General features: G+C 37.8%; 1 protein-coding gene across 1 annotated transcript; it reads left to right on the top strand.

Moving 5' to 3' along the window:
- The first annotated feature begins 391 nt into the window (after positions 1–391).
- ppm1j (protein phosphatase, Mg2+/Mn2+ dependent, 1J) lies at positions 392–16,566 on the top strand. The gene is made up of 10 exons (XM_032549808.1): positions 392–929; positions 5,874–5,988; positions 8,164–8,496; positions 10,131–10,243; positions 10,350–10,434; positions 10,717–10,835; positions 11,005–11,068; positions 11,592–11,699; positions 14,523–14,674; positions 15,157–16,566. Exons 1-10 carry the CDS (start codon positions 670–672, stop codon positions 15,302–15,304), a joined length of 1,497 nt encoding a protein of 498 aa, XP_032405699.1. The 5' UTR covers positions 392–669; the 3' UTR covers positions 15,305–16,566.
- The last annotated feature ends 1,683 nt before the right edge of the window (positions 16,567–18,249 follow it).

Genomic DNA, 18,249 nt, shown 5'->3' with positions numbered 1-18,249 from the left:
ATATATATATATATATATATATATATATATATATATATATATATATATATATATATATATATATATATATATATATATATATATATTTTTTTTTTTTTTTTTTTTTTTTTTTTTTAATTATGGAAGTGTTGGAAATCCTCAACCAGATGATAAGTCATATTATAGGTGAGCAAGAAAGGAGGAAGTTGGAGATACCAGAGCATAGTTACATCACAACGAATCGGAAAGTAACTGAAATATATTCAACCAGACCTTCCCTTAACTTGGCCAGTGGGAGATTTCGAAATAAAAACCTAAGTATAAAATGTAATATCAGAAGAAGTTTAAAGATTTGTCATCCAGATATTTGGGTGCCTGTGAATTTTTCACGGCTGGTTGCACATCCCGGTGAAGCCCAGCCCTATCAGATGATCCACAGCCTCCTGCCGGATCACGGCCCATGCGCAAGCTAAGGAGGCTTTTTATTCTGTTTGAATGAGGAAAACCTCGCGTCTGCTTTTCTGAAAGCTGTCACATGGGTCCAACGGAGGAAAACAACCTCTTCCTGAAATGATTGCCGTCGCCGTCTTGACGCGCTGTTGTTTTTCGCCGTGATATCGCATCGCGTGTAATTTTATTCCGCTGGATCTTTCTGTCTTTTTTCTTTTCTTTTTGGTCGGGGTGCCGAAGATGATCAGCAAAGTTAAAAACGCGATGTCCAACTTGGTCGGAGGGATGATGCCTCACGGACACCACCACCACCACAACCATCACTCAGGTGGAGGCCAGAACAGCGGACAGGAGGGCTTGCCGCATCGCTTCCCTTACGGCCGGCCGGATTTCTTGGACCTCACCCCGGAGCTCCTGCAGTACTCCACCGAACACGCCTCACGGCCGGTGGTCACGTTAAAGAGAGGCACCAGGCTTCCCTGGGGGGCGGGATACGCAGAGTGAGTGCATCCGTTTATTATTCAGACGCCTGACGTTTATTAAATCTATTGCAAATGAGTCACTGATAGGTGGTGTAAATTTAATGACAGGCCTGTTGAGGGGTTTTGTTGCTGCAGCAGCCCAGTGATGACCAGAGTGGCAGACAGTGCTACCTCTGTCCACATCTGAGCTGATTAGACACCAGTGAGGTCTAATATCTTTGCATGCAGGCTGCTATCAGATCTGATCGGTTTGATTCTGAAACATTTTGACCACAATATCTGATAGCAGCTATGCAATTGTAAAGAGATGTTTGCTATTTCTGCACGCCTGCGTCTTTTTCTCATGCACACGAAATAAAATGGATCACTTGTGCATGTGGAAATGCAAAGCAGAATGTGATTCCTGTATCAGCAGATCGCTTCTCCATTTCATTCCAAAATGTACTGCTAACTGACTCCTGCAGACAAAAAACACTCTGTAACATTCCAAACCAATGCATGTGTGTGTTTGTGTGTGAGACAAGTCTCAGTCCACCAGTTTGTGGGCTGCTCCTTACCTAGTGTTGAACTTTTAAGGAAAAGGGCTGACTCATACAAAACAAAATAAAAAGTCAGCAGGGACTCCGTGACCTCCCAGAAGGCTGAATGGGCCTTATGAGGCTATGGTTTAGCTTGAGCAGTCATGCCGCACTCTGCAGCAAATGACTTTGGTGTATAAGTCACAGAAACTGTAATCGCAGCATTAAAGCTGGTGCTGTTTACAGCATGCAACATTATCAGCTGATCTGCCAACGCTTAAGCTGTTAAAAGTTCATACAGTCCAGAACGCAGACATCAAAATTGAGCACATAGTTTTCACAAGTTGATAGAATTCGACTTTAGTGTTGAGTGAAAAGTTTGGCCTCTAACCCTACACTTACAAATGCTGCTTTCTATCAATTCTAGGTATAATTTATGTCATAATACTGACTGATAGACAACACTGACAGTATTATACAACTACCACCATGTGAATCACACCCACTAGATTACTGTTGATGCACTTATTGCTACTTAATACATTTCAAGCTGGAAACTTAATCTTGTTGCACTGCATAGTTGTGTTTGCTGCAATGACAAAATGTTGCTTGTTATTCCTACAGACATGTCAGTCTGTACTAGTTACAACAGAGCCAGGCCCAAGGCATAAGGTATGGCAGCTCAGAACCCACTGCTGTCCTGTAAGCCACAGGAGTACTGAAGATCCCAAAAGACAGGTTGAATGATGTTTTAGTTGTAACAACATGATTTTAACATGAGAGCCGTTTATTGTTTTACGTAAAAAATATTGAACATTTCTATCTTGCGGTTGTTTTAAGATGGTTGAGGTCCACTTCTCTCTTGGCTCAGTTTCGATAAACCCAGAAAATCTAGTTGGTTTATACAAAATCAAAATGATAATACAGATAGACTGTGAACCCTATTTCAACTATTCATTTAACAGATTTTTTCTTATCTTTTTAGTTAATTTGTTCATATCAAAATAAGGTGTGATAAACGCAGAATACAAAACCGATTGGTATTGTAATGTATCAGAACTAGAATGATTTGGCCTTTAGCAGTCTTAAATCTAGCAGGCAGACATTTTAATCCTCACACAACTGATGTGGAGCATCTGTTGGTCTTGTCCATTTTGTTCAGTACTTTTTTCCCCCGGTGCCCTAATGAGAATGAACAGTGATGTCCAGATAGTGCAGATGGAAGCTGTCCAGTTGGAGGCCGTCCTGCTGGCCTACATTCACACTTTCTGCATTTTTGGAGGCAATTAGGAGTTAGTTGTGCTTTTTTATTGGTCTGACATGACTATAGAAGGCATTTTTATGTGTGGACTGGTTTTTGCACATTGTTGCAGGATAGGAAGAAATATATTTTTCACCTGTCGTGGGAAAATGAAGTGTCTTCTTTGACGTAAGGATGCATAAATTACATCTTCCTGTTTTATTCTGTTTTGGAGTATGGAAATTATTACTTTCAAGCAGAGTACAAATTGAAAGTAAAGATAAGCTACAAGTACTTTGAACCTCATAAATGTTTTATTAGTGACAACTAAACATAGGCGATTAAAGATTCATGAAATAACAGATGCAGGCAGAGAACAACAACAAATACTCAAGGCCAACACAAACAGCTGCACAGATGAAAATATATGTTGATACAAAAACATGATTATTAATGGTCAATTTTCCCTTTGTTATCCAAGATAAGACTGTAAAAAAAACAATACATTTAAAATTTTTCTGTAATTTTAAACCAACGATAGACAAGCCAATAATCATGTTAGAGGTGCAGATGTGCTAATGTGCTATAAATATGCATTTGTTTCACATATGAAGGTGTCACTTTAACACCCTCATCCTTCATATCATCTTGTGTGCAGACTAAATTTACTGTGGGACACAATGTACATGTTCAGAATGCCCTAATCATAGCAGCTGCATTATGTTCCCAACAATGCACAAGTTAGAGTAGTGCCTGTTTTCACTTTGGGTGTATACTCTGCCCTGTCCTGTCAGTCCGCTTTCATTTCTTCATGTGCTGCTAAGCAGCGTTCTCCTCCTGCAAAGGAATTCAGAGCATGAAGAGTCTCATGTTTTTCATGAGGCTGTGAACCATTTTGTGCAACCTGTCCCGCAGTGTTTGTCAATCAGTCAACTTCCAGTAGACAGTAGCTTTACTCAGTTACTAGGCAAACAGGAAACAGTTGAGAACCTGTCTAAATGTTACAAGTAGTTCTTAAAGATTTTAATCAGATATTCAGTTTTTTTTAGATATGGTTTTAAATAAACCTTAAAATGTTTCAGAAATGACGCCTGCAGAAAGGTAATTGCATCACACATAAAAAGCACGTCAGCCGCAACGAAAGAATTCACAGGAACTCTTCACTTCCTCTTTTTGAACTTTCCTTGCATAACATACAGCAGGAGAAACACTGATTCTCCAGACAGTGAAGAGTTTGGTTTTCAGTCATCTGACAGAAAGAAAGCAAAGGGATGGAGTTCATGCACATGCTAGGGGAGGCTGGAGCTGCGGGTTTAAAGTGAAATTCACCCACGCAGCAAACAGCAACGTGTAATTATAGCTCACTGAGCTCATGTGACTAAATTATCACTGACTCTTTTATTGTGAATCAGAAAATTCAGGATACAGAAAAGGAGAACATTTAATCATGTCTTCTCGGAAAGGTTTATAAAAGGCTTTATGGAAGAAATCCATCTGGTAACAGCAAATCAAAAGCATGCCTTCTGTATTTGTTCCAAATTTTCTTCAAAGCTCCGAGGTTTTGGACAATTTTCTGCCTCAATGCTGCCAACCCTTCCACATGACCTTGTTGAAAAAAATAAATAAATAAAAAAATCACTAAGCTCAGCTGAAGCTATAGAACAGCAACTAATATGGAGCGCAGAGCCGAACAGAAGGAGCGCTTGTAGAATTGCTGTGATCATGCTGCAGAACAGATGAAGAGTTGTTTCTCGCCAGTCATGCATCTGCATTTCTGAAAAAAGTCCCGGCCCCGGCAGAAAGCGGAGACGACAATCAGGAGGTTTAAAATTCTTCACCGTCAGTAGACCCAATGCAGGCACCGCAGTGCAGAACACGGTGGTGCCCAGTCCACTGCTTTCAACTGATTAGATACTGACAGGGCTTTATGTAATCCAGATTTGGTCATTTCAACCTCATACAGTATTTTTTTTATCTGACAAACAAGCATCCATGATTTTATGTGACTGTAGTTAGCTAAGATTTCTGGTTTAATTAATGGTGCTCCTATATCTTATCTACTGAGTGTCATTTCCAGTATCAGGCTCAGTTTTACATTTCCTTTAAACTTCTAACCGGTTTTCCTAACTTTTCTTTCTGTGAAAACAGGAGCAGCAGAAATCCCCAGAGGCACTTCATGACAATAAGTAAATTACTGAAATTGCTCAATAGCTGCATAGATGTGCTAATGTAGCATTTATCTATAATTAAGCTTGGAAGCGTTACATAACCTAGCAGTATGAAGCCCAAATTGCTGCCTTTCCAGCTTCACCCCATGTGGCAGCTTGACCATGCCAGTGGATATTTTTACACTGTTTCCAAAACAACATGAATAGCTGCCAATTTAGTTTCCTATCTCCTCCAGGCAGTTTTTAGTTTCCATGGGAAATTATAGCACCTCTGATTGATATTTTTTTATTAGCTTTGCGTTAAATTGGCGTGTATGATAATAATGCCTGGCTTGAATTTAATAACATCCAGCTCAGCTCAGCTGAAGAGACAGATTTTTCCCTCGTGACTTTGAGGAAACAGAGATTTGCAGAATGAATAATGAACTCTCTCATTTACCAAGAGGCCAGGAATCTGACTCCACATGTTCCTGATGTTTAATTTGGTGAATGTTTGCTAACATGTTTGTAATTTAGGATGATTATATAAGCCTTGGGGTTTACAGCCTATTCCCCTTTCATAAAGGGGAAAATAATCAATCAATGGAGTTTGTCTTGTCTGCAAAGTCAGCACTAAGTGTAGAGTGATATTATATTACTTTATTCTACGATGGTATTACAAATGAAATCAGAATGTTCATACAGAAGATGTTGCAATTTTTGGTAACCCATTATCATTCTTTTTTCTCCTCCCCAGCAGTTTCAATAAATTCTGCTGCAATGCACAACAGGACAGATGATACTGCTTGAGTATGAGACAGTGCATTACTCTAAGGCCATTATCCACCATTGTCATCATCTCATCATAAAACACTTAATCTCTTCTACAACTTCCCTCTGGGACAAGACTGCATCCTGTCCTATTTTTTTCCCCTCTGTACCTCACTGTTAGTTTTTACCGCCATTTTGTAGAATGTAGTCAGAAGGACCAGAATGATTTTTATGAATTATCAAGGTCAAAGCTCCCTTTTTAATTCATTGTGTCTTCCTCCATCAGGGCGATCAATGCGGGGAAGAGCATGCTGAATGAAGACCAGGCGTCTTGTGAGAAGCTGTATGTGAAGAAACCAAGCAGCAAACACCGAAACTCCACTCTCGTAGACGACAACGGGGTGAGCAAAAACAGCCAATGAGGAATGAATGGTCTAGTCAAAGGCTGGAGGAAATTATCTTTGATAATAGATTTCAGTCTGACCTACAGGTGCTTTGGAGTGATGCACTTCAAATTGTTTTATTTCTTGAAGCAACTTCACTGAAAGTCTCTAACTGTGTCTATTCATGTAATTTAGGGACATGATTGGGTTTCAACACATTCTTTGGTAAGAACTTTTTTAAGAGCACACACAAAAGTCCCCAATTAAAAGTCTGATCAACTTTCTTGTGAGGAGAGAGCAGAAATGTGAAGCCAAGCAGAAATCATACAAGTTAGGAAACTGTAACTAGCACCCTAATTAATACTATTTGGTTTCAATTTTCCTCATTTTTCCTGAGGATTATGTTTGAGCTGAGGTCTTTAACTCACACAACTGAGTCACTTAAATAGAGTCACATTCCACTGCACTCCTCAGTTGTGTCCATGTATCCCTGATTCAACAGCTAGAGACAGGACAAAGCTTGTCCATAGTAGAGTTTAAAGGTCAAACCAATGCTAACTGAAAAGAGCACAAAGAGCTCTCTCTTTTATTAAAAAACATCCTGACGATCACCAAGACTTAAAATATATGTTGTGACCAGAAGTGTAAAAAGTGGATTCCTTAAAGCTATTTGCCCCCTATTATCTAACATAAAACTGAAGCAGTTTGTCAAAATAAGAACATCACACACGCTTTATTCAGATGCTGTTCCATAATGTTAAACAGGCAGCAGTCAAGGTTTGCTAACGCATAGCATTTAGTGCTACTAGAAATTTTGTCAACTCAAAGTTGTGGTTCTTTTTAAACACGCTGTATAAATAAACTTGGAACAGTTGAGTTTAAATTGGCAACATTTTAACAAATTTGTGGAATCCTTCTGTCAGGGTCCATCTTGGGACATTTTGTCCTATTTGAGATTTACTGAAAACAGTTAACACTTTGCCGTTGCTTAATGTCTGACAGTCACATAAACGTAATAAAAAACTACCCAGATGGTGCAATTATCAGTTATCATTGTTGTCCGTCAGTTAAAAATAGCGAGTATCCATCAATGTAAGAATAACGTTCTAAAATCTAATGTATCTGCGTAATGAACTCCATGTGTGGCCATTTAACGCCTGTTTACATCTTTCAGTCAGTACTTGTTCAGGTCCCACTCGAACATACACACACATTTGCCTCCTACATTAGGAGTAAACGAATGACATCATCTCTTGTTCTGCTCTCCCCCCTCTTGCGTGCAGCATCTGAGGGATAAGCAGATGTCTAGTCAGTTTATTTACCAGTCAGCCAAGCTAACTGGGCCTGTAAACATGTCTGCAGACACGAAGGTTCAAACACGTTTCCATCACTCATTGCATCATATGGAAGCAGCAAAAGCCCTAAGGAGACTCTTTTCTTTGCCTCGGCATTACTCATTGAGAGCCATTGTAAATATGGCAGAGGGCTGCCAGCCATATTTAAGAAGATAGATTTTTTTTTGTTATTCTTGCATTAAAATGATGCATCTCAACTAGTGCTGAAACAATCAGATCAATCAGATTACCGTAATCGTGATGAAATGATTATTGGAATAACTGCCAAATAATTTAAGAATCAATTCATTGTTAACTGGATAATACAGAGACAAGTTTTATCTACACTTGGTTCAAGTCAAGCAGAAAGAGCTGAGCTGTTCAGATGTTAGTATTAGAAGTATTTTTTAGCTGCAGATGCATCTACAAATAATAAAGCGTAAACTAATGGAATGTGGGTATTGAATTTTAAACAATAAAATGTTTACTTTCTTGTCTTAAAAAGTATTTGAATTATGTATTTAGAATGTTAATGTTTTTTCTAATCTTACATAAAACAAGTTTAAGTTGTTAAATGAAAAATCTGCAGGATGTGCAAATTTTTTTATCCGATTAATTGTAAGAATAACCAACAGAACAATCGATTGCTAAATTGTTCATTAGCTCTAATCTAAATGTGTTTAATTTTATATAAATGAGTAATGCATACAAGAGACGGCTGCATCATTGTAATAAAGTTTAAACATATTTCTGAACTACACTCATGTTGAAATGGAGCTTTTTTAAGCTTAAAAGTTTTCCTAAATTAACGTGTATGATTTGTTTTCATGGATTTTATGTTTCTATGTATCTATTGTAGGACAACACAGGAATCCCTCTCCACTTCTGGGGGGTATTCGATGGCCACGCGGGATCTGGCGCTGCCATCATGGCGTCCAAGCTTCTCCACCGCATCATCAGAGACGGCCTCGGGGAGATCTGCCACCTACTGGAGAATCCCAACAGCGCACCTCCCATCTGCCTGGCCAAGAACGGGAGCCCCTTCCAGACAGAGGCGAAAAAAGGAGGAACGCAGGACTCGGCAGAAGACGCTGACGCTGTCTGCGACGCCTCCGTGCGCTTTCACATGGAGAAGGTCGTCAGCCTGGAGAGCCTGGTGATGGGAGTCATAGAGACCGCCTTCAAACAGATGGTGAGAGGATTAGGACACATTATGCTTGTGTTAGAAAATAAGCTTTAAGACCGCTTGAACTTTTTCACATTTTGTCATGCTGTCCCAATAATCCTGAGTGTATTTTTTCAAGATTTTATATGAAAAATCAACACAAAACAGCACATAAGTGGGAAATGTTATAAATAAAAATCTGAAAATGTGGTGTGCATTTGTATTCAGTTTCCTGGGTCACAACTTTGAAGAACCACCTTTTCCTGGAATTAAAGCTACAATTTTGGGGGGGTTGTCTCTACCAGTATTCTACTTTTAAAAACTTAGAATAGCTAAAGCTGAGTCAGACTGAATAGAGAACATCTATGAACATCAATTATCTTCTGTTGTTAGATATTCTCAGATGAAGTTACATAAGGACTTGGACTGGGCCATGCTAATACATGACTGCTTTGATATAAACCATTTCACTGTAGCTTTGGCTCTGAGGTTAAGACAGTTGTAATTTCGCTCAGCAGCTGTCTTGAGAAAATTTGGCCCCTTGCTTGTGGAGCGGTTGAGGAGCAGTAGTTCTGATTTTAAAAAGTAGACAATACTTCAGCTACAATCTGCCTTTACCCAACATTTGGTAACAGAAGGAGAGTTTATTGTGGAAGCTCTTTCCTAACATAACTCTAAGAATAACATCCAGACTCATAAGTGTTGTCTTATAGCTGGTTTTTTATGTCTGTTTTGCAATATTTATTCCTTTTTGTTTGTATTTACCCAGCCATGTACTTGGGAAATCGGACGTGCTTTCAGCCTCTATCTTGCTGCTCTTCCTGTTTAACTAGGGCCCACTTAAAGTGCATGGACCTCAAAGCTGAGGATATCAATCACTGAAACATCGCTTCCCACTTTCGAACAGAGCTCTTTGAGTTGTTCAAAGCCTTGGAAATTATTTTCTAACTTGTTTCTGATCTAAACCACAACTTTGTCTCTGATGTGCTTGGTGTGAAAAACCAGCCTTTTCACATAACAGCCTGTATTTAAACAGAGATTGAATTACCTGTGGACTCTTCCTTACTATTTAGGTGACTTTTGAAGGCATTTTGTTGCACTAGATCTTATTTAGTGGTATCAGAGTAAAAGGGAAGGACTACAGCTACAAGACTTACTCTTCAGATTTCTATTTGCTAAGAATGTTGAATTACATCCAGCTATCATTGTCCTTCAAATACACATTTGCAACATAAACTATCAAATACTTAATACTTAATACTAAATAACTATCAAATAATTGAGAGTTGGAACTGTAATGTAACAAAATAATAAAAACTTCAACACATGACTGTTTTTGTAAGGCACCACTGTTAAATACTGAAAGGAAATAGGCTGGATTGTCCTGAAACTGTATCATTAAGTTGTCAAAATATCCTTCTCACATGAACAGCTACTCTGACTGAATCTGCGACTCTGGAATCATATCCTCCTTTGGTGCAGTTTTACTGTCTGCTTCTGATTACAATCCTCATAAACATCCTGAAGCAAATGTTTTCTTCAAAACCTCTTTGTTCTTTGCTGGGGGGTTTTTTTTTTGGGGGGGGTGGTTAAGGAAAAAATGAACTGTAAATCATGTTTGGAGAAATCTGAAGCCTTTTATTTCTACTTTTTCCTCGCAGGATGACCTCATTGAAAAGGAAAAAACTTCCTATGCCATTTCTGGTGGCTGTTGTGCCTTAGCTGTCGTTTATTTAATGGGAAAACTCTATGTAGCCAATGCTGGAGACAGCAGGTAAGTGCTCTTAGCTCATGTAAATATTCATTGTGTAAGCTTTTCTTCTTTTGCAACTTCACTGCTGACCAAACTGTTGCACAATTCTCTGCGTTTCTCTCTTCAGGGCCATAATTATACGAAACAATGAAGTCATTCCAATGACTAATGAATTCACTCCTGAATCAGAGAGACAGCGGTTACAGTATCTGGTATTGTTGCATTTTACATATGCCTGACACTTCTCAGTTTTTAATGGCAAACATTCAGTAATCTACAGTACGGTTGACACCACAGCAGCCTGTAAATCATCAGTTGTCTGTTTTAGTAGCTCTATCATACTCCCCAAAGAATAAGCTGACTTTTTTTTATCATCATTGTTGTTATTAGGTTTCACCCTGCTGTCACACAAACCTATTTTAGAAAATAATTTGCTCAAATCTTTTCATTCTCTGGTTTGATGCAGCCTGTTTTAATTATGTGTGACCCTCCAGGGCTTCCTGAGGCCCGAACTCCTGGGAAATGAGTTCACTCACATCGAGTTCCCTCGGAGGATCCAGCACAGTGAGCTGGGCAAGAAGATGCTCTACAGAGACCACACCATGACTGGCTGGTAAAACTCTTCATACTTCACATCACACAACCCATAAGTGTTCATAAAATGATCACTTGTTATCTGTTCCCAAGCTAAAGACTGCTCTAATCAGCAATATTTCATAGAAAGTCCGGCTGAAAGTTTGCAAATCAAATGAAATATCTCCATGTTTGCTTTGTCACTGCAGGGCTTATAAGACAATTGTAGAAGATGACCTGAAGTTCCCGCTGATATATGGAGAAGGGAAAAAGGTAAGAAACCAAAGAAAAACTCAATATTGGCAATGAAATAAGTCTGAAAACCACAATAAAATGCTTCTCCTCAAAACCAAAGGTAATAAATTAGCATTCATTTGTATCTAGGATGTAAATATGCAAGTTTTAGTGTAACAATTGTAGTGTGACATTATAGGCAGTATAAATCACTCTTTTTGCTATTGATCATAATGTTTTGAGAGGTTTTTATTGTTTTACATCATTGTTTCTTGGGATGATTTGTTCTCATCAAAGTGGAGCAGATTATGTTTCTTTAATTTTCAATTTTAAAGCGTTCTCTTTTCTGTTGAGTTTTTCCTCTGAATGCCATGTCTGCTTGCACAAAAATGAGACCTGCTCAGTGTTTTCATTATTCTCTGAAAGAGCATGCTCTCTTCTAATAATCCTTCATAATTGGATTTTCTGGGAACGTAAGCTCATCCTGGAACAAAAACCATGTAATACTTTGCTGTTTGACGTGATTCTGACTGTGCCTGTGTGCATCCATGCGTGTGTGCAGGCTCGTGTAATGGCAACAATCGGGGTGACCCGTGGGCTGGGAGATCATGACCTGAAGGTGTACAACTCCAACATCTACATCAAGCCCTTCCTCTCGTGCGTCCCTGAGGTGAGTCTCAATTTCACCAGCTACCTGTCAGCTACGCCGGAGGAGCCGCCTCCGTGTCTCTGCTTCAGGTGCTTCAGTCAGTTTAAGATCAGATCAAATAGCTCTCGTTCCCTGAGCTTTCCTTTTCAGCGTCACATCCGAAAAGAGTACTTAGTGTGGCCTTAAGGTCTGCTCGAGAGGTTGGTTTTTGCTTTTCTTTCTGCTCAGATTTGTGATTTCAGGAAAGTGCTAAAATCATTTAGGGATGATCAAAAACAATATAAACTTCAAATAAAATAACAGCACTTAAAACCAAATGCAACAAAACTAAAGAACTCTAAGGTTAGAGGTCATTAGCTACCTGTAAGGTTCCCAACCTCCCCAAAACCACACTAGTATTGACTGGTTTCAATCCCTCTTTTTAAAACCTCCTGCAGGCCTAAAACTAGCTTCATTTGGCAGATAAACAAAAAGATTGAATAGTTTTCCACAAAATATTTAATCACAACACAAACATTTCAAACATTTGCTGCATGTCATCACCTTTTCTCTCCACCTTCTTTCCTGTCAAATTACTGTTCAATAAAAACCATTAGGGTAAGAAAAAATCTAAATTCAACAAACTTCGGTACACCACTGACATTTTTTTTGCAAGGAATAAGGTTCTTTGCAATATGGATTTAAAAATATATAAAAATCAGAGATAATGGTTTGGCAATATTTCAGTTGTCATACAGTGAAGCCTTCTGCAGACGAACATTTATTTCCAACCACTCATCAGCCATGGTGGAGCTCTAATGGAGCTATCTGTAAATTGCTAAATGTTAAAATAGATAAATCAACTTTTCTTCATTACTTCACTATTGATGCAGCCTATAATGTATAATAACATGTACATATACATATATATACTAAAACAATGGATGCCAGCCCTGGACCTTTGGGTCTGCCGTCCTTCATGTATTAGATGTGTTCATGCTCCAGCAACCCTAATTAAACTGATTGCATTACCTCCACAGGATACTATCAGGTTCTGCAGGAGTCTGTTTAATGACTCGTTCATTTAAATGTGGCAACAGAGGAACATCTAACTATCTATTAGCAGGCTCCCACTGCAGTGAATGATTTCTTTGTTCTTAAACTTATAAAGTTCTGAAGCACTATAAAGTGCTACTTTGTGATACCCCAGTTTCTAACATGAGAAATATTATTCACAAGATAAGTTAAATCACTTTCTATTTTAACCACTAAATTGGCATTTGGACAGCCAGAATGCGAATCCCAACACAGAGCTCAGACAGTTACTGTTGGGTTTTGTGGAAATGCCCAACACATTTTGTGCATATTGCTCAGGTAAATGCTACCGATGGATGGCTAATACATCTGTAATTCCACAATCCCAGCTGCCTGCTCTGAAAGCACACACTGATCATACTCGTGATATTGCTGGATTGACTTGTATGATGTGATTGAAAAAAAGTGATCTGCATTATCCTGCTTGTTTACCACACATTATTGATCTGAATGTGTCTGCAGCTATAGTCAATCCTGATATAAGCTCAATGAGAAGTGCAACATTTATCATGTAGAAATAACCAAAGCATCAAGTTTTAATGCATACGGCCTTTGCAAGAGGAATAGACTAACGAAATGTCACATGAGACAGTGAAAATTGTTTACAGGAAACAATTTTCCTGTAAACAGGAATTGTTACCTTTGTAACCATTTCCTCATCTCAACTTAGAGCCACTAGTCCCAGGCTGTATAAACCGCAGTCAGTTTCCCATAACAGAAAACCTTTTTTACTATGACCAAAAATTTAAAATAAATTCAGTTAAACCAATTTTGCTAAATTAAGCTCAATTCTACATTTTTGCATGACTCTCACTTGACAGACAGTATTGTCTTTTTATATACTAACCTATTTTTTTTTTACCCTTTTTAGACATCATATGTCATTGTAGGACAAATGTACCTAAATTGAGAATCTGCTAGTCACACTTTACTTCTCATTTCCTGTTTCAAGCCTCACTCAGCTCACAGGATCACTAAATGACCTGAGTATTCTGAGCTTAAAGATGATCTGACTATCACATGCTTATTAAAAGTCACTCAGAAAATGTGTCTCTGATTTGATGTTAGCGATTTGAACAAGCATGTTCTGACAAAAAGCAAATATTTATTGGCCTACCAAAGTTGAAAAAAATACACCAGGCTACAAGAGAGGTTTCATTTCAGTTTCCAAAGGCTGCAGTTCTCTGAAAATCATCCTGTGATCAAAAGTGGCACCCAGAACACTTTTAAGGATTCAGCATCTACAAAATGCAGCATAGAGCATTGTCTGATTTCCGTCAAGCCTCTATGTTATCTTTCGGGGGGAAAAAAAGCTGATCATTGTTGGCCTCGTTGGGCACTTGCCTTGGTGTTTTCTTAAATTTTTGAAAAAATAAAATAAAATAAAAAAATTTATTATTGAGGCCCTATGTTTTTTCCAATAATTAACACATTTCTCCACTGTATAATACATAATGTGGAATTTGTCTGTGAACAGAAGTAATCTAAATGAGTTTAAGCAAATTGTCGTTTCAGGGTGTTCACACTTATGCAGTAGGTTGTTCCATCTTATTTATTTTTTCAGATTTTCTCCCCACATTCTGTACAATTCAACAACTCATTCAAACTGTACAGGACAATGTCACAAAGAAACACTGTTCTAGTTTTTGAAGTTTGAAAATCTGGCATTTTGTCTAACTATTCCATCACCTTTGATATTTTAGCAGACATATTTTTGACTCTCCTTCCTGGCAAATAAAAGCAGCAAAATGTTGTTTCCATTGTTCACAGGTGAAAGTTTACAACCTGGATGAAAACAAACACGGACCAGATGACATCTTGGTTATGGGCACAGATGGACTGTGGGATGTAACGACGGACAAGGAAGTGGCAGAAGCTGTTTCCACCTATTTAGCACGCTGTGACCCATCTGATCCAATGAGGTAAACAGTTTCATAAACTGTATTTTCTGTTCAGGCTTTTGCTGTCTCTATATGATCTTATAAAACAAAATTGTTCCATTCACATGTGTTGTATCAAGTTTGTCCACTAGGGGATGACAAATCCTGCTTTATTTTTCCAACTGTGTGTTTCATAAACCATTCTCTAAGGCTAAGCTGTTGTTAGAACTGATATTTAAGGTTCTTTTAATATTTTGAATGTTTTTTTGTACATACATGCAACTTTTTTAAAGCTTCTTATTCTTAAAAACACAATAATTAGCCTAACCTGTTAACTAATGCTGTGATGTATTGTATCTAAAATGCTTCTGCTAAGTATATAAAGAACTAGAATTGGGTGTTTAAGCCATGATTTAGGTAAGATAAACAATAATATTCATATTTTGTTTTGCTGTATTTATTCTTTCACTTTTAAGTGGATGACTTGCTGAAATGAATGTGTGCTCTCTGTGTGTGTTGCACAGATACACACTGGCAGCTCAGGAACTGCTGATGAGGTCCAGAGGTGTACTAAAAGAGCGCGGCTGGCGGCTACCCAACGAGAAACTGGGCTCAGGCGACGACATCACTGTGTTCATCATCCCGCTCGCAGGACACGAATCAGAGACTTGATAAGATTTGCTGCAGCAGCTGGGCCGACTCTTTAAGGCCCTTCCCATTGGTCACTTCAAGCTCCCTGAACAAACCCTGGATGGAGGAAGGAGGCGGGAGACGAAAACATCACTGTCATCAAAAAGCCTCGGGTTTAAAAAGCACCTTCACTGACTCAAAAAGACCCACCTTTCTTTAACTCAGCTTCATCCATCACTATTGGTTGATTTTTAGTCATGCAAAAAAAAAAAAAAAAAGGAATTAAATTTCTCCCAAACTTGCTGTTTGTGATGTGCACAAAAATCCTTGTAGTATTTTTTGGGGGGTTTTGTTGATGTCCAAAGCCAGACTGGAACTGAATCTTTTGAAAGGTGATTGTTTTATTGCCACACCCAAGTTGTCACTCCCTATATCTAATGGAAAAAAAAAAGCCTCCAATAGTTTCACAATCAATAAGTGGGTTTGCAACTGAGGATTTAAGGCAACCAAAGAAATGCTTCTGCATTAAGAGGATGGAAATCTGTAGAAATATACCCATAAAAAACAAAAAACAGAAACTATATCTTTAGATATACATATGTTGACATTAACAGGAGCATAAAGGAAGTGAAGACAAATGAATGGACCTTCATGGCACCGGACCCCGACAGTCTTTTTGCAGTATTTACTTTGGTTATAATGAATGAAATAATGACTCCTGGGGGACTTGAAAGACTGTTGCACACATTCTGTAGTAGCTTGTTCATTTTTATTACCTTTTGATGGAATGTGCTCATAAAAGATCTATATCATTGTTTTTATTACAACAGAGAGGATTGTAGGTTATAAATATGTTCGATAAAGAAAAGAAGGAAGACATTCATGTTTCTAATGCAACTATAAGTTTTTTCATTTACCCATCAGAGGGACCGGTAACATGTTCTCCATGTCTCGCTAAATAAGACGTGTTAAGTTTCACATATATGCCTTATTGAAACATGAAAGGGACTCAAGAGTTTCCATTGCACTAAATTTAAAATCATGTAAAAGAGGCAAGAAAAGAGAACGCTGTACGCCCTTAAGTGTACCTCATACCTCTTTTGTACCATTATTGTTATGTCATGTTATTTAGATTGTCCACATATATATTTTTTAAAACTTGTTTTTGCCTGTGAACAGAATTTTATTTTAGTTTTTTATCCATTATTGCTGGTGTGTCCAAGAATCTGAGCTACCAAAATGTGTGGTAGAAGGATAATGTGGTCCAGTTTAAAAATAAACATGTTTTTCCCATTTGGCTTAAACTTGCTTATTGCTCTCTTGTGGTACTGCAGATTATTGTCCTGTCTCCTTTATCCTTTCAGCTATTTATTCCTATTTATTGGTCCAAACAATAATTATAGGGAGAAGAATCAATTTGGTGAGGAACACTGATTTCCTTTGAGCATGTTTTTTTATTTTTTTAATCAGTAGTTTTCATTTTGGTCCATGATCAGTGATATGATCAAAAAGTATTTGAACATAAATATTTTTCTGGTACACTCCCTTTTTTCACATCCTCGTGTTTTGTTCTGTTTTGACTTCCTGCTAATTGTTTTTAGGTGTGTGTCATCCTTCACTTGCATGCGCACCGTAGATGTGTTACTTAGCAACCCCCATTATATATTTTTGTGCTCTCGTATCTCTGTCCAATGACGCGGTTTGTGTAAGCCGTTTTAAATGTGCATGGCTGATTTATTTTCAGAAGAATCGAACTATGTTTGACTATTTGCACCAAAAAAAGGAGGCACATATAAAAATATTTTTTTTAGAAACCCACAGTGAATAAATCTACCCCCATGCCACTTGTTGCACGAGTTTTCTTACGCTCATCTGTGACGTAAAAAGGGAGGAGAAACCTGCAGACTCCAGTAGTTGCTGAAACAAACATGTTAAGTTAGAAAAAGGTATATATACCAAGACCGGAAACAGATAATCAAGCCTTCAAAATAAATTAGAGGAGACTTTTTTTTTGGTTATTAGGAAGCTAATCAAACTCCATATACTGTACAACAAATTCTGATGCTCAAAAATTGCAATGGACACATTACCTATTAGGAAGGTAGAGCAAATTAATTGAATAAAAACAAGGGAACCTAGGTAGACAGACTTACACTTAGAAATACAGTATTGTACCGTAATAATAATAGACTAATTTAAGCATCATATAAAAGGAAAGAAAGGATCAAATGCATAAATAAAACAAGTAAATGGCTAAGATCTGATACAAATTAAATATGAAGTAATATTTTATATTTATGAGAGAGTTGTAGCAAACCATTTTTTTGTTTGTTTTTTGGTCTGGGTTTCAAGAAGTCAACAGGTTCTGTTCTCAGGTTCAGAGAGATTTTGGTGAGAGATAGGACACCTGGACATTGAGACAAGAGGCCTGTGAATGGAGACTTGGGGCACCTCGTGTGCTTAGTTTCATAACTGCCAAATGACACAAAGAAGTGTCAGTCTGCTAGGTAAAAATGTAACTAACTTAGTATCTATCTAAGGAGATTTGCAGAGTGGAGCTTCGAATTCTCAAGTTGCTCAAATTTTATTTATTCATTTTAAAAAAATAGATTTAGTGGCCAAAATGATGCGATAACTTTATAGAAATAACATTTGAAATATGCAGCATACAATACACATGCTAAATTAAAGAAACTGGAGGTATTTTTGTTGTTTATTTTAATTTCCCACAAATTACCTACAGATAATTCAGTTTGAAAAAAGTTCAGAATCAATTCATTCTTTTTTTATTCGTTCATTTTGTAGAATCGCTCTGACAGCTGTCAGAAAAGCAATAAAAGGCTGAAGCTTTTAAAGAAGTAACATGAAACACTCATCTTTGGTATGAATTCGAACATACAGACAACAGAAGACTGGCGCTTTTATTTTGAAATTTCTAACACCAAGTCTCCGTCTGTTTGTTTAACTTTGCGCTTCGCTGGCTTCTT

Source organism: Xiphophorus hellerii, chromosome 20 (genome assembly GCF_003331165.1).
Source record: "Xiphophorus hellerii strain 12219 chromosome 20, Xiphophorus_hellerii-4.1, whole genome shotgun sequence".
NCBI classification, from domain to species: Eukaryota; Metazoa; Chordata; class Actinopteri; order Cyprinodontiformes; family Poeciliidae; genus Xiphophorus; species Xiphophorus hellerii.
Note: the sequence above shows the minus strand (reverse complement) of the source record. Positions and strands in the feature narration are given on the sequence as shown.